Genomic DNA, 25758 nt, shown 5'->3' with positions numbered 1-25758 from the left:
ATGGGTGCAAGGATATTTATGCTACAGAAGGTAGTGAAGGTGGGGATGGTTAGCATTGCCTATCTGCAAAAACCAGGACTGAGAGCCAGACTGGTTAATCTGCATTTTGTGGTTCATTGGGTAGAATCCTTGTTTGCCACTGGGAGACCGGGTTCAGTTCCCCAATGTACGTATAACTAAGCCAGACCCAGTCTGGCCTTTGGATACTGTCTCAATGGTCTAAAGGAGGGACGCAAGGTCTGGGCAGCCCCCCCTACTCCATATTCCTGCCTAGGCATATGTGTTGAGGGTCCTGGTGACCTCTCATGAATACTCCATGATCCAGAAGGATCGATGGTTGCCTACTAGTAGAAATCAGCAATTAAATCAGGGAAAAGGAACAGAGGGATCTTGTTCTGGGGTTGCCCAGCTGGCATTGGAGGATGGGGTGGGTGAATTGCAGCCCCCCACCAAGATGGATACTGAGGATACCAAGGTGAGGGGTCTCCAATCCACCCAACCCACCCTCCAGCGTTGGCTGAAAAAACCCAGACTGAACTCCTTCTGCTCCCTTTCCCCCCTATGTTCTGAAAACAGTACTGGGAGCAGGGCTGTGCAGACACAAATTACTGGAGGTGCTCCATTTTGGAGCATCTGCATGTGAAGATGCTCACAGGATTGGGTCCTTTTAAAGTGGTTTGCAGCCATGCACTTGTGTTTGGTCATGGCTGTAGAGCACTTTTAGGGGCCAGATCAGGTGAAAATTGTTGCTTCTATCTGTGCATTTGGTCACAATCTTTAAGTATCTATGTGGGGACAGAAGTAGGGTAACAGGGGGCTCCTCTACATAGCCCATCAGACAAGGCTAAAACCACATCCCATGGATGGAGTAAAAGTAAAGTAAATTCAGACTAGAAAGAAGGGACACATTCTTACATCTAGGATAATGAACTATTGGAACAAACTACCAAGCTCTGTGATAGTTTCTCCATCACTGGGAACATTTACAATTTAGAAGGCATGCTCTTGTTCAAACAGGAATTAATACAAGGAAGTCCTAAAGTCTGTATTATAGAAGGTCAAACCAGATGATCACAATGGCTTCTTCTGGCCCAATTATAAATCTCTTTTAGTGTTAAGCAAATAATTTATAGAAGGCAGCCGTGTGCCACTGAGTCAACTACTCTAGCCTGCATTCTATACCTCAGCCTCTCTTAGGGAACTGGACAGTTAGTCTCTCGTAAAGGCTGGAAAGTGGATAGGGGTTGAAAGTAAGAGAACAAAATTAATTACACCCTTGGGAATTATGCAACTATGCGCCTGCACAATGTTGCACATAAGAGGCATGACTGCGTAATTGCATACTTTTCCATAATTTAACTGTGGTGGGCTTGGTGCCTCCACCATGATGTGGAGGCACAGAGCTGCATGACTGGACAGCTGGGAAAGTCGGGAGGGGAGCTCCTGCCTTCAGGGGGTGGGGGATGGGCTTGGGGTTTGTGGGTGGGTATGGGCCAATTCAGCCAGTTCAGTGCCTCTACATGGGGCTTCCAGCACTCCACTGGGAAGCTGCATGTCGAGACAAGCAAGAGCCGGCGCAGCCTGATGGTGTGTGACTCCATGCCTCCATCTGCGGCTTCTGCTGGAGTACTGGAAGCTACTAATAGAAGGTGGCCCAGCCCGATGGTGCATGGGCTAGGAGCTACGCACTATCCAGCCAGGCAGGCAGCCACACATGGAAGCAAGGGGTCAGATGCCATTGGGCCAGGTGGGCTCCTGCTTGCCTCCACACATGGCTTCCTGCTGGAGTGCTGGAAGCCCCATGTGGAAGCACAAAGCCCAGCCAGCCTGATGGCATGCAGCTACTGGTTCACACACCATCATGCCAGGCTGGCCGGCTCTGTGCTTCCATATGGGGCTTCCAGCACTCCAGCAGGAAGCTGCACATGGAGGCACGGAGCCTGACTGGCCCAATGGCGCATGGCTTCTGCCTGCAGTACCACAATCTGCAGGTGCTGGCACAGAGCCAGCCTGGTTTGGTGCAAAGGCATGTGCCAACTCCATGCCAGCACATGCAGGCGCTGGGACTCAGCCAGAGGTACATACTGCTGGAGGCTCTTCCTGCTGTGGCCATGAGTGCCCTGCGGCCCACACCCACCTACTAACCTCACCCCCCCACCCCTTCACAACTCCCCCCACTAACTCCACACCTGCCCATAAACCCTGCACTCAACCCCACATCTTCATAAATCTGCTGCACCCCAACCCTCACCATATAAAGTACCTGCATATATTTCTAAAGAAGGTTCAAATAGTGTTACATGTAATTTGTAAAAAAAATAAAAGTAATTAATTTTGCATAATCTTGAGTTTTCCTGTGCATAATTTTAATTTTTTTCTGTGCATAATTTTGATTTTTTTCTGCGCATAATTCCCTGGGGTATAATTAATCACAAGCCCAAGGTAAATGAATGTTGGAATAAAACTTACCATTTTCAAAGGATGTTTCAAGGAAATTTGGGCATTGGAACATCTTTTATTTTGGGGTTTTATATGCCTAATTGCCTATTGGACTGCATGTTTTGCCAAAAGTATTAAAGATGCAACTTATTATGGGTTTTTTTGAAAGACCCACACACGCTGTTGAGTGATATGATAGAATTGCTATTGGGTACAACTGACAAATGCCAGGTGACACTTCATATGGTGAAGAATTCTAGTTTTATACACCAGTAGTGCATAGTAGTAACATTTCCAGGAGACTGCAGGCACTTTCTTTACAATGTGAATATACCTTGTTAAGAATGACAGATGCTGAATTAATTCTTATTCCATTCTTGTCTGCAAATGGAACATTGTGCACATCCACATGGATTTATATGAAATGCTGCATTGTATTCCAACGACTATTTCATGCATAATGCATGAAAGGCATTGGGAGCAGGGAGCAAAACCCAGGTCCCTTCCTTCCAATGTGGGCTATAGTCCAACTTGTTTTTGTTGCTCTCCTGGCTCTGTATCTCATGCATTCCTTTCTGCCCAGTGCCCCAGCATCGAGGGATCGAGGATACCTAGAACGCTGTCTAATCCATTGTTCCATTAGTGAACTCTTAAATGATAGATATGGACCCACCCTTCTGAGTGAGCAGGGCCTTGAACCCAAGGCCTTCACTTCCAAGGGGAGTACACTAACTACTAAACTACAGGCAAAAAAATAGTTGGGGCCACTTTTCTGTTACACACTGGAGGACATGTATCAGGGGTGACAATACATACTTCTGTGCCTACTACTGGCTGCCTGTACATGGAAGAACCATTTCTCCCTGAGTGTAACAGAGCTTCTCTCCTGAGGCAAGATGCACACTTTTTTGGGAGAGTGGCTAGGTAGACTTAGACGTCTACAAGAGTGAATATTTTCTGGGCTATTGTATTTAAATGACCTCTAACTACCAAAACCTAATGGCCATTGCCACTGCCCATCTTTGTGCTGCATTCTTTCAAGTACGGACTCTGCACAAGAACTTCAAAGACAACATACACAAGACTAGTGGCAACCTATTCCCCACCTTTTCTCTGGCATAGTTTTCTGAGGCAACATCAAAGTGCTTAAATATAAAAATCTTATGGATAACAAAAAGCAAGTGTTTAATTCAAATTATAGTAGGGTGAAAGAGGAAAATGAAAAACACTTTGCAAAGCAAGACTTTCCACCCATTTTATTGAATATAGCATGAGCATCTTCCTATTTTTGTCAGCTCTGCAGTAAAGCATCTGGTGTAGATGCACCCAGGGAGCTCCATTTTCTGCTATACTCTGTTCTCAGCATCAGTTTGGGTACAACTGTTTCCAACACCCGTCCTTCACAGCTGATAAGCTTTCTAGAGAACCAGCCAGAGAAAGCACAGATCATTAGGATTGAGATCTGCCCTGTGAATTGGAAATCAGTGCTTTGACTTTACTTCAGACTGGTTCAAACATCAGGGATATTGCATGACTCAGATTGAATATCCTCCCCCCACCAGCTGAGGGAGGGAAATTTCTTATTTTATTTAATTTTATTTTACAGCATTTTGATCTTCCTTGAGAGGAGAAAACAATGAGCTGGGGATTTCTACGAGATCTCTTAAGTGGAGTGAATAAATATTCAACAGTAATGGGTCGGATCTGGTTGGCTATTGTGTTCATATTTCGCCTGCTTGTTTATATGGTGGCAGCAGAACATGTCTGGAAAGATGAACAGAAGGAGTTTGAGTGCAACGTCCAGCAACCTGGATGTGAAAATGTCTGCTTTGACCACTTCTTTCCTGTCTCTCACATCAGGCTTTGGGCTTTGCAACTGATCATGGTTTCCACCCCATCACTTCTGGTTGCTTTCCATGTTGCCTATCGTGAGAGCAGAGAGAAAAAGCAGAACCAGAAACTTTACAAGAACCCAGGAAGCATGGATGGTGGACTGCTGTGCACTTACCTCATCAGTCTAATTTTCAAAACAGGATTTGAAATTGGTTTTCTAGTTTTGTTTTACAAGTTGTATGATGGGTTTAATGTACCACGCCTTATGAAGTGTGATGTTAGACCATGCCCCAATACTGTAGATTGCTACATCTCCAAGCCTACAGAGAAGACAATCTTCCTCTTTTTTTGTGGTGTAACTTCATGCTTATGCATTGCATTAAACATAAGTGAATTGGGCTATCTGACTTTCAAACACTCTTTGAAGTGTCTAAAGAGGTATGTCAAGAGAGGTCATATCTTGAAATGTGAGTGTCATGAGCTGAAATGCACTGCTTACAATGGAACATCAGCTAGAGTTCTGACCCATACCAATGCTTCACCCATGCTTTTCAGTCTCTTTGATAAATCTGAAAGCTGTCCACCGATTTGTCAAGATAAAAAATGTTGTGAGATGTTAAAATGAATTGTTTTAATTTCTTTTATAAGTAGATAAAAAAAACTTTGAAGTTTCTTCATTTTCAAGTAGAAAAAAAGAGCATTGTTAAGAAAAGTCAGTTGTATTTTTTGTTTTGTATTTCCTTTGGTTGAACTGCTACATTCACTTGCATTAGAGATTTTACACATGGAATTATACAGGTTTGTCCAGAATGAATCAAGACATAAAAGGATGACATTTTCACTGAGCTGTAATATAAATATTGATGCATGTGATAAAATCACATGGAACAGACAATTGCTCAAATAGTTGTGTTCTGAATATTTTATGTGACTGTTTGATACAAGCCTAAAGAGGCTTTTTGTGTCTAAAGCTGAGACTTTAGAGCTTGCTAGCACACTGGAAATGATAAATTGAGCATATCCAGTTATATTATCCTACCAGTTAAAAGCCACACTGGGGTAGATGTCTAAAAAACACTGGATTCATAGGTGTCCCATATGAAGCAAGTTTGATGGTTTTAGCCTTCTCTTATGAAATTATGATATTTAAAAACTTAACAATAGAAATGTTGAGCATATAGAAGCTCAAAACTTTTCAAAAAGTATTTTAGAATTTCTAGAAAAGATAAAGCTAGAGGATGGTCACCAATTAAATTGTCAAGGTCCTATTCAAAAGTGTAAATGTACTATTACAAAGAGTATTAGTTAGTTAATGCTATGGCTTAGGGCAAGGTTGGCCAACCTGTGGCAGGAGTGCCACTAGTGGCACGGTCAGCCTCTGCGTGTTGGCGTGTAGCGGATAAGGGAAAGGACAGGCAGCACACCACCAGGAAGGACAAAGCAGAGCAGATCAGGGAAGGGGGTAACTGCATGAAGGAGAAAGCAAAGCAAGAGATATGGGGACTGGAGTAGCACTCAGAGAGGGTGTGGGGCTAATTTGTAGGATGCCTGCCAGAAAGGTTGGCTCCTACAGGACTAGGAGACAGATAAAAATTAAACACTTATTCCACAGAGGCTGACTTTTTTTGCTAGGTAGTTGGAAGGCAGACAGTTTAGGATAGAAGATGGTAATGACAATGGGAAGGAGTATGGAAAAGCATCTATTTTTAATGGAGGAAGTAAACATTGGTTGAGAGGGTTGGGAAGTGAGGTTGGGCTGTGTGGGAGGAACACTCCCGGGTGAGGGGTAGGGGTTCAGGATTGGGTGGGGTGTGGTAGCATTTTTCTCTGCTTCTCTGGCAAAGGGTTAAATTTCAGCGCACTGTTTGGAAGATCTGTTGGTTATTACATGCTATCCTAATATTTTATGTTTTTATAATTTATTTTTTATTGCAAGTTCCCTTGAGCCTTTTCTGGGGAGGGCAGCATATACATCTAATAAACAAACAAATAAATTCATTTTGTGATGAACTCCATGGGGAAAAGTACTGAACCAGGCAAAAATGTAGACCTTTCCAACTTCAATTTCTGTTTCATTCTACTGTCATTTTGGTTTTCCTGTGTTTATTTTTGGAATTCTCCCCTCACAACCTCTTCTAAGGCAGAAGGACTGTTGTTAGGAAGCATAAATGGTTTGACTACCTGCTTTTATACATACACCCACCTCTGAAAATGGAAGGTTAGTTAGCCTGTGACAGTCCAGTAAATAAAAAGCTGAATTTGCCTGAATGATCTCCAATAATGCATACAATGGTTTATGTCTCTCTTGGAAATAACTTCTGGAGAAAGAAAACGATGCACATTAGCGAATGTTAGCAGATAGGCTAAACACAAAGAAAATAACAAATTTCTCAAATAAATAAAGCTAAAAAAAAAAAGCTTTTTTGGGGGGGGGGGGGTAAGAGGCATAGACTTATTGGCATAAAACTGTCATCTTATTACAGTCTTAGCATTCCTAAAATGAGCTCGAGCAATGAACTGTTGTTTTTCAAGCCTACGTGTGCACTTGCATTGTGTTTAGAGATATTTTTTTTTACTGATTGTGAAACAGTACATTTCTATTGCTGCTGTTTACAGTTGCAGCAGATTTGAACTTTTTCTCAGATGCCAGACTGCCAGCTCATGGCCAGTTAAAGATTTGCATCTTGAATAAAATACCGTACCAGAGTGGGTAACAACAGATAAAGCAGGGATGCTGCAATTGATTTTATCTGTTCTTGCCAAATATGCTTTTGCAGAATTCCTGCAAAATTTTCTATGCATTTATCCATATGGAATATACCATCCAAACTATTTTCAAAAGCAAGCTTTGATACAGCTATCACATAAGAAAGGACCAGGCACTGACTGAAGCAAATTTTTGGCCACCATACTAAGCCTATACAGCTGTTACTACAAGTTATACCTTTATAACCTTCCATTTTATGCACTACATAGCTTCTTCTCCAAGAGAGGAAAAAGAAGGGGCTAACATCAATGAAAGGAAAGTAATTTTATTTTTAAATCGGCTTTAATTTGCAGACACTGTTAAGTTCTAAGATGTAAAGTAATTAAAAAGACCTGAGAATGCTTACCTGAGAAAGACTAAGAATACAGAATCATGCTAGCACAGGCTTTTACTTAAATGCTTTAGTTGCTTTTCAGTAACGAAAACATTCTACGAACAGAGCCCAGGTTGTTTTTTTTAAACTTTCTCTTAATATAAGAGACTTCCTTGTGTGCAGTTGGGCAACAGATAAAATCTTAGTTCACAGGCAATGTCAACATTCCTAAATGTTTCCATTACAATTAAAAAACAAAACATAATAAAAATTATAAAATATTTCAAAACACTGCAAAATAAAAAAATGCCAAAATTAAAATGGCTTGTTTTGAAGTGAAGCAGGAACTTTCATCAAAATTAGACGCTCTCTGAAATGCCTGAAGTATGCCAAAACCAGCATTTTTCATTGAAAACAATATTTGAAGAAAAAATTTCCAATCACAGCTCTAACCTTGCCTAACTATCCCCATCCCCATCAATTTGTAACCTAATATCCAGCTGCACCACTTTCCTGCATGGTGGTACCAGGAAAGCATTTGATATAGTAACTGAAAATAAGAAACAGGGAACACACAAGCCAACTCTTCGTGGGCCACCACCAGAAAGGGGCTTGTGCCGAGGGATGAACAGTGATGACTGGTTCCTTCCATTCTAAACCATGACTCACGATCAGCCTTATTTTGTAGGTTCTAGTCTCCCTTAAACCTTTTGTATGTTTATGCTTTCTTCAGGATTTCTCCTATCCACGTCTGAAATTCTGTTGATGTTGTACCTTGTTTCATAACAATTTGTAATTTGGGCTCCCAAGAGAAAGCTTGAAGCTTTTTTCCTCAAAATTAATCCAGAGCTGAGGAATGGAAAAAACCCTCTCTCTTTAAAAACAATCTCTTCAAAATATATTTAAAAAGTAAAACTCTTTCTTTAAGGGCACACACAAAAAAGCGATGCAAGGTTTTTCTAATGGAAGAGTGATGCATGTGTTTCATGCACATTCATGTAGTTTGAAACAAACCCATCTCAAGCATTTAAAAACATAAATTCTAAGTTTTAATTTTTTTAAAATCAAACATCTCTTCTTGCCTCTTGACAAAAATAGTTTCAATGCTGATGAAAACTATACCTCTGTGGTAAAACTGTTTTCCTATGTATTCATACATAAGCTTTTAACCCTTCCAAATCCCCTTCACCTTATACAACCATCATCTTAAAAAGACTCCTCTTCCTGGTGCAGAGTGTAAGATCCTCAGTAGCAGCAGCCTAAGCTAGTCACATGGATGGTTCTTTGCCATACGTGAAACAGCAACTTTCTCATTTCTTTCACTAGTCACCTAAATGGCTCACTGGTAGAGTAGGGAGAGGATATATGCCCTTGTTTTGTACACATGCTGACCCACAACAGACCAGCTTTTTGGCTCCATTGTAGCTCATACCCAAGTTGCAGTTTACATTAACCCATGGTGGTTTTTTGTTTTTGTTTTTTTACTTCTCTGGGCTACATATCCCAGCTTAATTTCATATCACTTACCTGAGAGTAGAACAGAAGGAAAAAGAGCACCCAGAAGATAAATGACACATTTAACAATATCATCTACAACTCACTTTTTTGTTGATGCTAAGACTGAAGTAACCAGGCCTTAGGAGGTCTATTTCTACCACTTAAGGATTCCAATTTCGAACTAAAAAAAAATTACTACCAAAATCAGTCACACTTTAAACATCTTTTACTTTTGGTTTGAAATTCTAAAAAGAGCAGGCCTGAGTGAATATACAGAAGGTGCCCCTTTTTCAGTCACTATTCTGGGTAGAAAACACAATTTTACCAAACCTCAATATTCTCTGAACTCCACCATATTTTAAATCACAACTATTTAAAAAAAATTAAAATGTTTTACTTAAAAGGAAAAATAAATACCACACTGTGGGAGTAGATTACATCATAATCAGGCTAACCAATATCCATTTAACAGGAAGTAAGAGCTAATGACTTTTTTCCTACAGCACCCACAACATCCCATATGCCTGACTTAGTATGAGGGCAGATGGAAGATGGGGAATAATATATCTTCTTGGAGATCCTGTCAGCCAGTGTTAGGGTCCAAAACAGAAACAATTTCCTGAATATTTATATCAGTGGAAAAAGGTGGGGGATTTTAGAACATGCCAGTGTAGAACTATGAATTCAAAATGTACATAAGGAAAAATGTTGCCCTCAAATACTCATATGCTATTTCCATTATACAGGAAGGCATGAGAATCTAGGTTCTAATGCATGGAAAAATGATACCAATTAGAAACGAAAGTGATTGTGAGCAGTATATATTCATTTAGCCTGAATGAAGTGCAAATCATAGAGTATATACCTTGTGAATGCAAACTCTTAAGAAATTGTTACATCTTACATAACAATTAAAAAGGCGCTAACACAGGTCAGAAATTCTTTTAAAAAACTTGAGATTACTGACAGTGTACCACTGATCGACACATTACCATTCACTCAGAAGTGCCAGAGACTCCAAGGAAGATTACAGATTTTTTTACAAGATTGGATGATCAAAAGATATGTTCTAGACAACCACAACTACTGTACTTGAAGCTGAAGTCATTCCAGGAAGTGCTATGGCCCATATGATGGCGGTTAGACTAAGTAATCACAACAGTCCTTTCTGGCTTTGAAATATTTCATGGCGTTTTGTTTTAAACATTTATTTTTAGAGTGCATGTTTGCATTGCCATTTTGGAGGCAGCAATAGTTCAGTGGCTCAAAAGAAGACGAAAGTTCTTACTGACAGCTAACAGACTCACCTAATTCTAGAGCTCATGATTGTGAGAAAGATGGTACTCAATTAAGGATCAGATGACAACAGATTCTTCACAAAGTTTAAATCCTATAATCTCTCCTACTTCATACATCTTCACTCTTAAAGCAGATAACTCATGTGGCTCTGAATTTAAGTATCCTTTAAACTAATATACAAGTAAACTGTCAAAGAGTACAGGTGAAAAGTTTAAAGCAATCAAGTGTAGTATTTAATGCAAAGAGATTTACATGGAAGTGAGGCAATTCTGTAGAAAAATCAAGACAACAGCTGTCAAGATAAAGTCCATTTTATACCACTGAAGGTAGTTTATGTCCAATGACTGAGGGAATCCAAGGAAAAATATTTTTGGTACCACACAATACAGCTGGTTTGTTCAGTTTGAGATAAAGAGTGATCTTAAATTTTCAAAACCACTTTCCATTTTCCTGGATAATGACAGCTTCCACTAATGTATTCACTGTTTTGGTTTCTACACAGATCTGATACCTGTCTTTTCAATTAGCAGCATACAGAGTGATCACTCAGAGCCTACTTATGGCAAGTGGCACTGCTCCCAAGGCTCATTCCAGTGGGGAAATACAGAGTAGATAAACTGTTTCCAAATACAGTCAGCAAAAGCAAAGGAAGTGCTGAGAGAACCTATGCCATCTGCTGAATAGAGCCACTTAATTTTGTCTGTAAGATTAGAATTTCACTTCCTTTTCAGAAAGTGCTTTGTTTATTCAGTTTCAAATGCTACGGCATGAGGACTCATGTTTTTATAGATAGATACCAAAATGGTATTATCAAAATAAACCATCTGCTTATAAACCCACTATTTACAAAAAAACTGCTTTTGAAGTAGCATTTTTTTAACAAAAAGTTAAACTATACACCAATCTAAGTTACAGAAACAAAAATAACCTTTATAAGATCACATGTATAAAATAAGAAATGAAATGTGATTTTATTTAAGGCAATACTGGGCTACTTCACAAATCACCACCTCAAATATATACACTGCTCCACACTACTAATTTTCTATCACATTCACAACAGGTTCTTTAATACCAAATGTTGTTTTAAATCTCCAATGTAGCAAACTATTTTTATTCACATTTCCATTTTATTATGGAATCATAAATGCTTTGTATCCAATTAAAAGCAATGAAAAATGCAGCTATAGGAAAAACTATTAAATTTGTGGTTTAACTACATATGAATATCATCCAAAGATGCTGGATGTTAAAATTTACAAAAATGAGAACTGTGTCAGCAGGTGTTTAACCTATGAAATGTGATCTTATCCAGCTCCTCTCCTGTAAATAAATGCTTTATGCAAAATAAACTGGCTATGGCAGACTTATTTTGTTTTAGTTCAAAAAATTCTTAATTTAAAATGATTAAAGGACAGTTTTAAAAACTCGATCACTTAGTTACAAATTAAAATTCCGAATATAAATGTGTCATTTAATAGTTTAGACTTACAGACTGCTGGTGGCAGCAAATGATTTACAATAATAAATATATACAAAAAATGTATCTACAAATAAAGAGTACTGTTATACATGAGCAGTGACCTGGTGAAAGATACCAATCACAAACAATTCACAAAGATTTATTCCATGGAAAGGACGATTTGATAGAAAGTTGAGGTTTTGATCAACTATTTACAAAACTGAAGCAAATGATTCTGTTCAAGTCCCATAGGGATAAAAACAAATAAGAAATTTACATGACTAATGTCATGTTTTTTGCTAGGTTAAATCACTTCAACAAAATAAAAAAGCTTCACAATTACTAGCATGCTTGATGGCTTCCTATTCAAAATAAAAATGTATTACAGGTCATGTTTAGAGAACGTTATTAAGTTTCAGTACTGTGAATCCCCTGCCTCTTTACCCACATTCATTTCTTTTGCAGCTGTAATCTCTGAATCATTCTCCCAATGTCCTTCAAGTTTTTTCAAACTGACGGTAGGTTTCATTTCCTGAAGCTGCTTCAACACAAGTGCAGTGTAGTCTTTAAGAGTTTTGTCTAAAACTATTTTTACATTACCACTACACTGGAGCTGCGATGGATTGGCAAACTGTACAAAGGTTTCGCTTTCAGAACATGCCCATGTGACATTACTACCTGCCAATAAGGTCTTTTCAGTAGATTTTCTTGAGTATGAATGGGACCCTTTTTTGGTTCCACTGGTATGGTAGTCTCTGTCAGCATTTTTCTTTTGCTTCACAGCAGACTCTTCAAGGAACTTGAGGAATGAAACTTCAAATCCCATAGGCTTGAAAGAACTCCAGTCAAATGTTGTAGGTTGTTCTTCAGCAGTTTGAATAGCAACAGCAGTCTCTTCCTCCCTATGCATGCTACTTACTTCAAGTGGCAGTACTTCAGGTTTCTCAATTTTTCTTCTTTTATTCTGAGAGAGATTTTTTTCTTTATTTGCTCTCTTTAAATTATTTGATTTTTGCTTTTCTGAGCTGGTTTCTTGCAAGTCACTATTTACACCAGAAGAGGTCTTTGCTTGATTCTCAACACTCATGCAATCCTCATTAATCAATTTAGTAATGAACAATTCTGTCAGTTCATCCACTTCATCTTTTTCACCTTTGCCAATTTCACCTTGTGGTAATGTAGACGTACTTGAGTCATTACTAACCTCTGACAAACAAGGATCAGACTCTTTCACATCGCTTTCTTTATTAGGCTCCTCCTGTTCACCAGATGCCTCCTTTACTGGTGTGGCAGAATGTTTCTTGGAGACAATGAGAAGATTTCTATGTTGTGAAGTAAATGCCTTAGATAATTTATGACACTTATAATGTCTAATTATATTACTCTCACTTGTAACAACTGATGAACATCCCTTTATCATACAAGGATATTGTGTTACAAATCGGCTTGTACACTCAGATAAGGCATCATTTCTTGCCTTTATTGAATATACATTCTTTCCACGCTTCAGTGAATAAGCCTTGTTTTCTTGAATTTGCCCGCCTTTTGTATTCTTGTTTTCCAAGTTGTTGGTTTTCTTTCGTTTGGTCTTTATTGGCAATCTGTTTCCTTCTTTTCCCAACCTATTGTGTTTCAGTCCTCTATGTTTAGCCTTTAATGGTTTCTCCTGGTTTGCTTTGCTTGAAATATTTTCCTGACCTGGTGTTAAACGCCTGGGTCTTATTAGATGATCTTTATGCTTGTCATTATGTTTGTTAAAAATGTGCCTTAGCAGATTGGATCTAGTTGCATAAATACGGTCACAGCCCTCACAATCGCATTTGAATACACCATCCTCTTCCACTTTGTTTTGCCTTATCTTAATTCCATGATCTGTTTCAAGATGTACAATATAATTAAAATATGCTGTAAAAGAAGATTTACAGTGAGACTGATCACAAGGAAATTTTCCAACATCCAGGGCTGATTTCATGCTTCCAATTTCCTCAGGAGACATCTCATGAAGCTTCATGTAATGCTGTATCAGACTTGTAACCTCCTGAAATATTCGAGAGCAGTCACTCACCTCACACCTGAATTCTTTCACAGTCTGTTTGGTTTCAGTTTCATCACGTTCTTCTTTATTTGGCTCACTTTCTTCTTCAACCTCCACAGAGAAAACAGGTAAATCTGACTTGTGTACAGCCTGATAATGAAGAATTAGATTTTGCTGTATTGTAAAAGCTGCAAAGCAGCCTTGATGGACACATCGGTATGGTCTGTAGGGGCTATATCGGGTAGGAAACTCAAGAGATTTAGTAACGGGTTTCCTGCGTTTTCTTTCCTCTTTTTCTTTCCTATGCCGTCTAATTTTGCGTACTTTTGGTTGCATCTGCATGTTACTAACAGACGCTGCATTAAGTTGCTCCGTAGGAATAGCAACCACCTGTGGAGGTTTTTCCAGTTTTTCAGGAATATTTTTTGTAGGAATTAGTTTTTCGAGGATTTTCATAGGCTCTGTGACAGCCTCCTTTACTTCAGTTCCTTTAGCTAACTGAGGTTCATTTTTATTTTCTATTATTAGATTTTGCAGACTTTTTATTTCAACAGGTCGTGGAGTTGCATTTATATTTTCATTTTGAGATCTTCTACCATATGGTCTTTTTATTTTTAATTTTACCATTTCCTCTGTTGTAAAATGATGAACAATCTGGCAGTGTGCTCGGAGATTAGAGTTCCTGGTAAATGTTTTTGGACACGTAGTAACAACACATTTAAATGGGGCATACTTCAACTGATGCTTCTTGATTTCCAGTATCATTTCTGGAGTGTACTGATGCACTTTGCCATAGTGTTTAAATAATGCATCCTTTGTCATAGCACTATAATTACAGCCTTGGTCCTGGCATACAAAAGGCTTATGGACTTTGTCACTGAATTGAACGTGACTTGTCTCTGAAGATGGTGGGGCAACAGAAGCCTTCTCAGTTGATACAACAGGGGCAGGAGTCACTGGTACAAGTATATCTGCTGGAGGCTCCTCAGATACACTGTCAGACTCCTGAGTGGTCGAATCATTTTCTAATCTCAGTTTCTGCAAGCCTTCTAAAATACCCAACATCAGAACATCATCCTTTTGAGAAGATTCTGACTGAGAAGAGTTGCTCACTGCACTAGTGATATCTGCAGTGTGCACTGCAAACTGGATATGGTTGGTCAATTTAGTATTTTGTGAAGTGTTTGCTGGAGAAAGCTCTGCAGTATTAATGTGTGAGTCCTGTGGTGACCGAATGACGGCATCCTGGATTTCACTTTTTACCTCAAGTATCTGGGAATTCCTGGCAGTCTTAATTATTTCCATGGTTTTCTCAAAGTTTTGATTAACACTGTCTTCTGAAATCTGTAGATCAGAATTTCCTTGAGCACAAGAATTCATTTGGGAGTCACCATTTTCCGTTTTTATTGTTAAAGGAGCTAATGCTGCATGAGACTCAAGATTACTTTTGAAATTCTCTTTGATACTGGCCATGAACAACTGATTGTCAACACTATTTAGTTTCTGTGTAAGATTTTCCACCAATACCTGGGGCTCACAGTTTGCAAGCATGTTTGACTGAAAAGTATCTGTTGGTATTTGCACACTTCCTTCAGTACTTTTGGCTAGAAGTCCCATTGCTGTTAAATCATTTACTGCTAATTTTTGTGAAGTGTTAGGTGTAAGCAATGGAGCAGTTGTTTTTTTCTTTCTCTTTGAAGCACTACTTCCTTTCTTATTCAAGCTACTTGGTACTGAATTCTTAGGACTACTTATAACCGAAACTCGTGAACTATTACCTGCAAAATTCTGTGTTGCTGCAACCGAATTAGAAAATGAGCTAGAGCACAAACCATTTTCAATAGTCTTTAACATTAAATCATCTGTTGCAAAAACAGGCAAACTGCTGCATTCATCTATTGAAGAAATTTTGGTGTTGAGGGTCCTGTTTTGGTCTGTTAGCAGGGTACTTGGGTTGCAGACTGTCTGCAAAAGAGGCGATACAGTTGAATTGGAGAGAATCGAAGTATTCATCTGAGTTGTACCAGTGACACAGCTAGTTGTAACTACATGGGGAAGCATTTCTGTATTATCAAATGTACTTGGAATGCCTGCAGTTTCCAAGGCTTGTTTAATAATTTCATTACCTTCCGCATTGCCACTGGTATTAAAGTTAGTCACATTAGTCCGTGAAAACATCTGAAAAAAAGCATTTGAGCGATTTTCAGCTGCAAGCAACTGCAGGAACGATGGGTCCTTAAAACAAGCTTCTGGGTTAAAGGCAGACTCCTGGGACTGCTGCAAGTTTAGCGTATTTGAGGAAAGAATCATGCTGGCAAGCAGAGATTGTCCATTAGTCTGCAGGGCTTCTGCAGAAATTTCTGATTCCTCAAAAGGTTTACAGTAGGACCGTTTAGATAAGTGACCACCAAGTGATCTGGGATTAGTAAAAACTCTGAAACACCTACTACAAATAAATTTGCCGTCTCTAATAATGGCTGGCCATTTGGCCCGCTTGTTATGTTTTGGTTTCCTTTCTTTCCCATTAGGACCCCGTCCACGATCCTTTTTCATTTTTTCTAAAGCTGGTTGCTCAGAGGTGGTTTCACTGAAGTTATTTCCACTGTTCACTTGAGAAGGAAAGATTTGATCATCAATAGTTTCTTCCTTTGGAAAAGCAGAACTAGCATTTCCTTCAAGTTGTGACGAAAAATGATTTGTATTGTTTTCCAGCTGTGAGAAGACTGAATTTGTTGCGTTATCTGCTGGTGAAGGAAAGAGAGAACCAGTTTCTGCAGGCAAAGGAAGGAAAGGATCTGAGCCACTGTCAATATTCAAAGGCATAACTGTTTTTGCCAGATCTTCCAATTGTGAAGGTAACGTTGTATTAGACATATTTTCCATTTGGGAACATAAAACATTCTCAGGTTCACTTTTAATACGAGAAGACAGACTTGGATTTATGACACTTTCCACAGTAGGTAACATAGGATTAGTCAAATTTTCTAAGTGGGCCGGGAAAAGTGTATTTGAAACATGCTGCAATTGACTGGAGCAAGTGGGATTTACACTGGTTTTGCTTTGTGGGGTAAAAGCTGCATTGTTAGGATTGCCTACTTGTGATGGCAAAAAATATACAATCTTTCCATCATTTGGCATATTCTGTAAATTGCTAGGTTTTCGTGGTTTCTTGTTCTTACGTTGCATTTTAAAAGCAGCATATTGATCAGGATGTGCTGCCTTCATATGTTTGCCAATACTTTGTGAAGAGTTGTAGGTTCGAGTACACCCCTCAACTTGACAATTAAATTTTTGAACTGGTGCTGCCGGTGGTACAGTTGAAATTGAAGAACTGCTTAGGCTGGACTGTGATGGAACAAATGTAATACTCTCTAATGGCTTCAGAGGCAGATTATATAGATTAGCTGCAGCCTTAATACTGTCATCAAGTTCAAGTTTGGATATAGGTACATTATTGTGATACCCTGCCTGATTCTGCATGCTGAAAGGATTAATAATATCACTTGCTTGTCTTTCTACATTTTTTGAATCAAGAGCTTCTGGTTTTAGTGTGTTTAAATTTACAGAAATATTCTGAATATTCTGTGACTGATTGAAACATTCGTTCTCCTTTCTTTTCTGGAAAACTGGAAGACAAGAATCTTCAGCTGCTGAACACAACTGCTGGACAACAGATTTACTGTTATCTATTTTACTGCCTGCAGCAGCTAACTTGCCCCTTCTGACAAAGTTATCTCGGATCTTCTGGCTAAGACCAGGTATCTTAATGTTACTGCCAGGAAATGTTGTTTCTGTCTTTGCCGGGCCAGTGACAGGTTGTTCCAAATCATCAGCAGGCAGGGCATTACCTTGTGTAAACAAGCTGGCTGCATTCTCAGTCCCAACTGCATCTGCTTTGATTTGATCCCAGACTTTACTTTCTCCTTCAGTAAAGTTACTTGTATTACTGTCTAGAGGAAGCACTGATTCTTCTTTTACAGTGACCCCTTCAGTGTTTTTATTAGCTTTTGAAGGTTGAGTATGATCCGTTGGATTAGTCTGGCATTCAGTTTGTAAAACCTTTTCGGGCTGCTTATTATGATCCTCAACGTGTCTTTCTAGCTCGTTCTGAGAACGATAAACTTTCCCACAGCCTGTGAATTTGCAGGTATAGGTATTATAATGTTGTGCTTCATGATCATAGAGCAAATATGCTTCTGAAAACACTCTGCCACATTTAGGAAACATACACTTTGCCCTGAAAACTTGATGCTCTTTTCTATGAGTCAACAACTCAGCATAACTGTTAAAACCAGCCTTACATTTCATCTGTATGCAGATATAGGGTTTGCTGCCACAGTGCATTTGCAAGTGATCATTAAGGTGAGTAACACTTACAAAATGTCGTCTACAGTACTGGCAAATCACTTTTTTGCTCTGCATTTCAAGAAAACGTTTAGCCTCCTCATTATCTTTGTGGCCCTTGGCATGGGCAATCAAATTTTTGAAATATTTAAAACCTTTTTTACATAATGTTACAGGGCAAGTGAACTCATTAACAGGCAACGGCTTTTGAACTGGTACTATCTCTGGTACATACGGTTTGTCTTTGTCATCGTTTTCGTCGTCTGAACCATCATTATCATTAAAAACAATGAAGTCTGCTGAATAAAGACTGTTCTTTTTAATGGGTCGCTGTTCCTGCTTGGATATAGCATCAGACTTCTGATTCTCATTGGTGGTTGCTATTTTAGGAGGTCTTCCCAGTCTTCTCAATGGTTTCATAGCAGCCAGTCTCTCTTTGCTGGACTTCTTAACATGTAGAGTTACATGAGGAACAAAGGTTTCTTTAGAATTAAAATTCTGTGCACATATAGGGCAACTGTAAATTCCATCTTTATAGTGTTTTTGTGCATGCCTAACTATTCTGTGACCAAGGAATTCTTTGTCGCATAACACACAATACTGCATGTAAGCTTGCCAGTTCCTGAACCTCGCGGATATGAATCCTCTCTCTCTGAGTTTTTTTATTTCTCTCTTTTTCTGCTTTTCATCCCTGATACCTTTAAGGAGGCTAGTAGCTTCATCAAAACAACCAGGAAATCCATTCAAAGAAGTTTCTTTATTTTCCTCTTGGCAGTCCTCAACTTTCTCATATACTTCACTATCATTCAACTCATCTATTGAGGACACAATAGATGCCTCCTCTCCCATCAATGCGAGACACTGACGCTTTAAGGTTTTCCAGTCCCAGAATTCTGGATCAAAAGGCCACTGAGTTTTCAGTACAAGTAAAAGCTCACAGCGTAACGAATTTGGTATTGGAAGATTCTCTTCATCATATTTCTGATCAGGCTGATTATACAGCATTTCAACAGCATAATATGCATCCACAGTAGGCTCAAGAAGAAATTCACTCAATTGACAAGCACGTTTAACCTCCAAATCATCTGGCAACAAACAGGAGATAGTCTTGCAAATAGATATCTTGACATCTGCATTTTCACTGGATTCCAAACGTAGTGCCTTCACACACAGTTCAATGCAGGTTGCAAGTCCAGCTGCTTCAATCTATGAAGAGGGAAACAAAGTTTAAAGATTTGTCTTACTACAACTATGCCTCCATTTGTAAATACAAGATAAATATCATTGCTCAACCCTGAATTTCAAGAAAGTGTAAATGCAAACCATAATATGCTTATTATTCATATTTTAAGCTTTAAAAATAGCTAATTATTAGCTCTCTTTGTTAGAACTGTGAGCCACTATGAATTAAACAATGAACACTATTCTCTGAATTAACTGCTAAAGGAATCTAAAGAAACCGCCTTTGTAAATTTACACAGAACTGTGAAATACAGTATTAAGTGTTCTCATACCATCTTGTCAGGCCTATCTGTTTCAGGATTGTGTATTACAGTAGCACAGTCTTCATATTAGTGAAGTACTGGGCCTTTTCCAAATAAAGGCGGCCAACTGTGCTAGAGTTATCTGCAATGGACTAACTTGATACCAGACTCATTTCACTTAGTTGACAGTACCACAAACCTTCACGCAACTTGCTCAGTCTATTTCTCAGTAAACCAGTCCCCAATAAATATAGCATTAGGAACCAAGTGACCAGCCATCTGTGGCAAACCTCTTAAATTGAACTGAATTTATAGATCTCCAACCCTGCAGAAACTCAAGAAATGGCCAAATCTGAAGCTACAACATTGGGTAACCCAATGTACAAGATCAGCTGAGATATACAGATTGAATTTATGATACAGCATTAGTTCTAAATCATAAAAGAAGAGCATTTCAGACTTAAGATAACTTAATCCCTCAAAGCAAAACCTACAAATTGGTGGCTTTTATGTTCAGAGAAAGTTCGCATTTCTCCTTAAGCATTTTAAGTATCAAGGATATCAGATGCTCAAATTCCTCTCTTGACTGAAGTAACTTTTCAAGCTATTTGGAGAACATGAAGAAAATGATATGGCAGTTAGCTGTACCACAGCTTCAGCATGCCCTTCCAATGGCTCAACGGCAGTGTCTGCTTTCCTTTATTGCTTATTTACACACACGTTGCAGTGACTTCACTGAATTGGTTCAAGTTGCAACCTTGCAACCCATCAAGTGGATATTATTAAAAGCGTATTAGGAGTGCACCGATATATCAGTTGGCTAATCAGATCGGCACTGATAAAAGGAGAAATTATGTTATAGGCTTTTGGGGTCTTTTGGTCATTGTAGCCGCTAATTAGCTGCGTGCCTGAAGCACCCTAGTGAGCACAGTCCAGTCCCTGTGCCCCACCACCAGCCCAAGCCTGTGGCAGACTATGTGGTGAGCAATGGGAGGGGGAGGAGGCGCTAGGGAGCAGTTACTATGCTCAGCAACAAAGGGACTGTTACCGGCTCCTGCTGCCACTGCCATGGCCATGTCAGGTGCACAGCAGGGGCCTGAGTGCTGGGGCTGCCACAGAGACGTTGGGCTGCTTGTGTGCAGGGTAAGGTGCTGCTCAAGGGACATCCTGCTCTACCAGGCTCCTTTGCAAAACCAGCTTCTCCCCGGTGGCTGGGGGAGCTCAGCCGTGCAGGGCCCATCAGTGCTGAGGCAGCAGAGAGCTCTGGGGTGCCAAACATACCCAGTGCCAGTCCATGCGAGGGCCTGTCCCACCTACCCAGGACGGCAAAACGGGCTATGCAGGGAGCAGGGCTTTGGGTAGCAGCTGTGGGTGAGGGGGTGATATACATGGGAATAAGGTGATCACCGCCTTCCTCATCGAGGGCCAGAGCAGGGAGGAGTTGTGTGTGTTATAAATACAAAACAAACAAAAGTTTTATTTATGTCAGTAGTTTAAAATACCTTGCACTATTACCAAATATCAGTTATTGGATCAGCATTGGTCAATATGGTTGGCTATTCATCTGCTATTGGGAGTGGCCAAGAAAATCTTTATTGGTGCACCCCTAGTATTAATTCAAGTTTTATTTTTTACCAACTTAATCTGAATAGATATAAAATGTTCTTAAACAATTTTAACTGTCCACACAAAAGGTGAGCAATAACTTAACTACCAGTTTCTGAAAAGATTAATATTACACTGAAACAACTTATTCACATAGCCAAGGCTACTGGATTGTATGCATTTGACAGCTGACATCTAAAAAACTGTCAAATCCTTTTCTGATTTCCATTCAGAGGACAATAAAAATATATTCTCCAGAGCATTCTTACCTCTGAATTAATTACTTTAATCAGGAAGAATATGTGATAGACTGTTTTAGTTAACACAGAAAGTTGACGACACCTCTCTAGATACACTTGTACAGAGGGCTCTACCCTTTGCTGCAGTTTACTCCAGAAGAGAGTCAGTTCCCTGGAAACAGAAATTTAAAAATTAGAATAAAATATAAATGCCACCAATAATACAAACACTAACAGATTCTAACTATGCCTGAACAAGGGTGTTCGTGCCTTAAAGCTTGCAAAGAACATTTTTTTCCAACTATTTAGTTGGTCTAATAAAAGATATCACATCTACCCAAATAACCTTGTCTACAAATAATACAAGCATTACATTCGATCATATCTGTTGTTCTTAAAAAAAAGTCAAGACTTAAAGCAGATTCTTTTGCCTGTGAAAAAAAGCTAAACTGATCCATACTTTCCTTTATAAAAATGATAGCCTGGAGAGCAATTCATGCATACTATTTATTATTCTTACTTTGAATTCTAGCATTCTAAAGCTGGAGTTTCATGTTTATGCTTTTATTTAAGTAAAAGCAGAAAAGCTAAACTCCTCCCCCTTCTGAATAGCATACATTTAAAAAACCCAACACCACTAAAACTATGCTGCATAATTGATAAACACCACAAATGCTCTTTATCTATTAGTTTGTGTAAAGTACTGTACTGATCACTCTACAGGCTTCTATCCTTTGGAGAACCCAGATTTTTTTTAAGCTTGCTAAAGGCTACATAGATTTTCTGTTCTGCATTAGTTACCTTTTGAACAAGTTTGTTTTAGGTGCTGAACCTGTTGGTATTTTAGCAAGAAAACAGTCTTGGTAAGCAAATATCAACAGACTATCTAAGCTAGCTCACCATTCCACTCCAAGGAGAATGGATAAGAAGTTTCCCTCCAGAACAACTCATCTTAAATCCCTTGCATGTCAGAGGCTATTACGAAAAAAGTGGAATGACACAGAAAAACTGGTCCCAAGCCTACAGCAAGATCTACTCATGGTGAGCGCTACACATCTGGTGTTCACTCTCCATGGTGCAGAAGTTGACACTAGCAAATCCCGCAGGACTGGAATCACAGCCAGCTAGCAGTCAATGTTATCAGCCTGAAGTTCATATTTTAGGAAGCCAGATGTTTTCTACCAAGACCAGCAAACTGCTCCTTGATATCTAGTGAAAGCTAGGCCTAAAGAGCAAAACTAGCTAGTTGGACTATGGTTTTGTTTTCCACAGGGGAGAAACACCCATGTTTAAAGTTTTTCATAAGAAATCACTACTGCAATTTTTTTAACATAGGCAAAGGGAAGCAGATTAAATATGTGGAAAGCATTCTTCCAAACAATACAATTATCTCAAAGAACTTGAGCACTTAGTTGTTAACTTCTTTATTTCCACAAAGTAATACAGTAATATTATTTTCAAATAAAATTACAGAAGAACTCCTGTCATCTACCGATGCCTTTGCCTTTAAATATTGTGGGTTAGTCCACAAGCATTCATTTTACATTAAGGTATATATCAAGTTTACGTTAGGCTTTTAAAAAATGGTCAAGAACATGTAGTACTTCTTCCAATATATTTAGAAGGATAAAGGGTGTTAAATGACTTTGCATCTGCTACATCCTGGTAACACTAGCTGTTGTTTCATTGAAAACTAAAGTTCAAAACAGAGTTTCCAACTCACCAGGCACAATACATCTCTCCTTGCTGCAACTGGCGAGATAAAAACGCTGCACATAATATTAGAGCACTCTTTTCATCTCCATCAGATTCTAGATTGCAGATCATTTCTAGGGCATCTTTGCAATCTACTTCTGCAATCTGGATGGGGGAAAAACAAAAAACACAAAGTGAGACCACTGAAAACTAACCAGATGGCTTCATTTTTAGGCATATAGTAATTTAATTCTCTGTGAAAAGGCAGAAATTAGGAATTTAGTGAACATTTTCAAAGCTGTTGTTTTGCTCTAAATAACTTTAATCAACCTGTTCACTTTCAGATATAATGTATATACCAGAAAGTTAATATTTCATAAATAAAAAGGAATACCACTTGTAATCACCCAAATATTTTAAGACCCATTATAAATTATTATTCACTTTCAGTTTGTGACCACTTAAAAAATCTTTGGCTGCTTGCAGACGTTACAAAAAAACCCAAACAACCAACAAAAAGCCATGCTTTCCCGGAAACAGCAGCACATTAGTTGGACCTGGCTCCACAGAGTCTGTATAGACTGGGTGCTTTGGCAGGGCTTTTTTGGCGTATTTATCTGAAGCTGGGTGATTCAGCTATTGAGAAAAGTGCCAAAAAAGCCCCACTAAAGCACCTGATCTCTACAGACGTTGGGAAAGCTGGGTGCCTCTTCTGGGTTTGTGCTGGGCTCGGCGCAGGAGCGCACCAAGTTCGAAGTAAAGCACCTTTTTTTTAAAAATCCCCCCCATGTCTGTAAGCAGCTTGTGCAGTTATCTTCATTATTTCTTGGAATCCATTCTTTCAGAACTACAATTCCCCCAGTTCCTGCTGTGGGGCCAGATAAAAGAATTATAGGGGTTGAAGCATCAAGTTAGACATACCTGGATCTACCCGTTCACAAAGTTTGAATTTTTCACCTTTCTGCATTCAAGTCTTACAGGCAGATGAAAATTTACGTACTACATTCCTGCCTACACTGCACTGACATTAAGAATCCCACAGCATGTATAATTGAGCAGGGATTTGCACTCATGTCATTTGCCAGCATTTCCTATTCTCCTACTGCTGTTATCATATTGTCCTTTTTGGTTGTTCTTTTGGCTTCAGAAGTCCACCACTGAAATGCTGAACGCAGGCTTGCTTGCAGCTTAAGTGTTCTAGGATTTTCAAGAACAATTATAAATAAATGTTATGCATAAGATACAACTCCAAAGTTCAGAAATGTCAGAATTAAGTTGCCTGTGTAACCTTGTTTTTTCCCCTCCAACTGCATATGCATTATGATGTAGTTACTGTGACAACAAAGTTTTTTTTTCTATGGGAGCCTGGAGACTCATTCAATGCAATGGGCTTGCCCTGGAGATGAATCAGGGCTCTATAGTAAAGATTTGTCTGTAGGAATCTAACTTCATTTGTTGCAGAACTTGAAAGATGTATAATGAATGAAGCAGGAAACTACAGGAAAAGAAAGGGTATTTCAGCTCAGCGGTTTTCAACCTGTGGTCCGCGGACTTCAGGTTTTTGAGGAAAACATCTGCCTTGAATCTACCCTCGATATGAGTGCAGCAGGAACTGTTTGAAGTCTGGGTGACCCACTGCAAGGTGCCAGTTGTCATGATATCACATGTTACAATGCACACACACATTATGTTATGTTGCTCCCTGCCAACATGGATGCAAGTTCCTACATTCTTTACCGAAAGATAAACACCAAATAACCACAGTTTTCAACTAAGCTGTAGCCAGGTTCCTGGGACAAGAGAGTCATCGGGGATGTGGAGAGCAGAAGGGAACAAAGGGATACAAAGATGTGGGACAGATGGGAAAATAAGGAAATCATGATGTGGGGAAAATCTGAAAGTGTATGGAGATGATTGTATGGAGATGAGTGTATGGAGAGTGTATGGAATAAGATTGACAGGATATGAGAAAATGTGACAAAACAAGCCAAGTAGCTGAGTAGTAGACTGCAGCTCTGGTGGGGAACATTTGGGAGGAGGTGGTCATGCGAGTATGTACTAACTTATACAGTTGCTGAAGATCATGGATCAGCAACTTCTGGCCCATGGAGACACTGAGTGCAGCCTGAGCAGCTGGAGGGCTTTGCCTGAACCTGCACTGCCATTGCTTCTCCCAGCCCTCACCCTGCTCCCTGGCTGCATGTAGGCTCAGCTTCCAGCCTGGAAGGAGGAAGGGAGCTGCACCAGGGCTAGGGAGTTGTAAAATGTATTTGTACTGCTACCGTTTCTCTCAGCTCCCCTTCCCCACCTCCCAGCAGCAGTACGGACACAGATGGAAGCTGAGCAGTCCCAACACAGCTCCCAATGGGCTGCAACCAGGACAAGGGGGGGACAGGGAGAAGTGGAAGTTTCTTTGTCTGCATTTGCATCAGGGTCAAATGGCAAGGAGCTATGTCAGGGTCCTGCAGCTTCCAGCTGCACCTGTGCTGTTGCTGCTTCTCCCTGCTCCCCTCTCTCCTTGGCTGCAGTACAGATGCAGTTTCCAGCCCATGGGTAGCTGTGCTAGGGCTAGACAGACTTCAGCTGTGCCCATGCTGTAGCTGGGAGGTGGAGAAGAAGAGGCAATGGCAGCATGGACGCAGTTTGCAGCTCCCTAGCCCTGGTGCAACCCCAAATGGCTGGAAGGTGACCCCACACGCAGGGACTGTGGCAGGGGGGGGAGGGGAGAGCAGAAACAGCTACAGTG

General features: G+C 39.6%; 2 protein-coding genes across 3 annotated transcripts in view; one reads left to right on the top strand and one right to left on the bottom strand.

Moving 5' to 3' along the window:
* The window catches only part of GJB7 (gap junction protein beta 7), a 9376-nt gene extending 4189 nt beyond the window's left edge, over positions 1–5187 (top strand). The window contains exon 2 of the mRNA XM_006024578.2: positions 4046–5187. Within this exon, the coding sequence (XP_006024640.1) occupies positions 4076–4897 (822 nt within the window). The 5' untranslated portion in view covers positions 4046–4075 and the 3' untranslated portion in view covers positions 4898–5187. The remainder of the gene's footprint in view (positions 1–4045) is intronic.
* A 4219-nt stretch (positions 5188–9406) lies between these two features.
* The window catches only part of ZNF292 (zinc finger protein 292), a 55922-nt gene continuing 39570 nt past the window's right edge, over positions 9407–25758 (bottom strand). For both annotated transcript variants that reach the window (XM_025205249.1, XM_025205250.1), the window contains exons 5-7: positions 23041–23177; positions 21348–21489; positions 9407–19195 (exon numbers count right to left, since the gene is read on the bottom strand). In XM_025205249.1, the coding sequence (XP_025061034.1) occupies positions 12026–19195; positions 21348–21489; positions 23041–23177 (7449 nt within the window). In that variant the 3' untranslated portion in view covers positions 9407–12025. The remainder of the gene's footprint in view (positions 19196–21347; positions 21490–23040; positions 23178–25758) is intronic.

The sequence above is a fragment of the Alligator sinensis genome, unplaced genomic scaffold (assembly GCF_000455745.1).
Source record: "Alligator sinensis unplaced genomic scaffold, ASM45574v1 scaffold658_1, whole genome shotgun sequence".
In the NCBI taxonomy this organism is placed as follows: Eukaryota; Metazoa; Chordata; order Crocodylia; family Alligatoridae; genus Alligator; species Alligator sinensis.
This window is presented reverse-complemented; position numbering and strand designations above follow the sequence as displayed.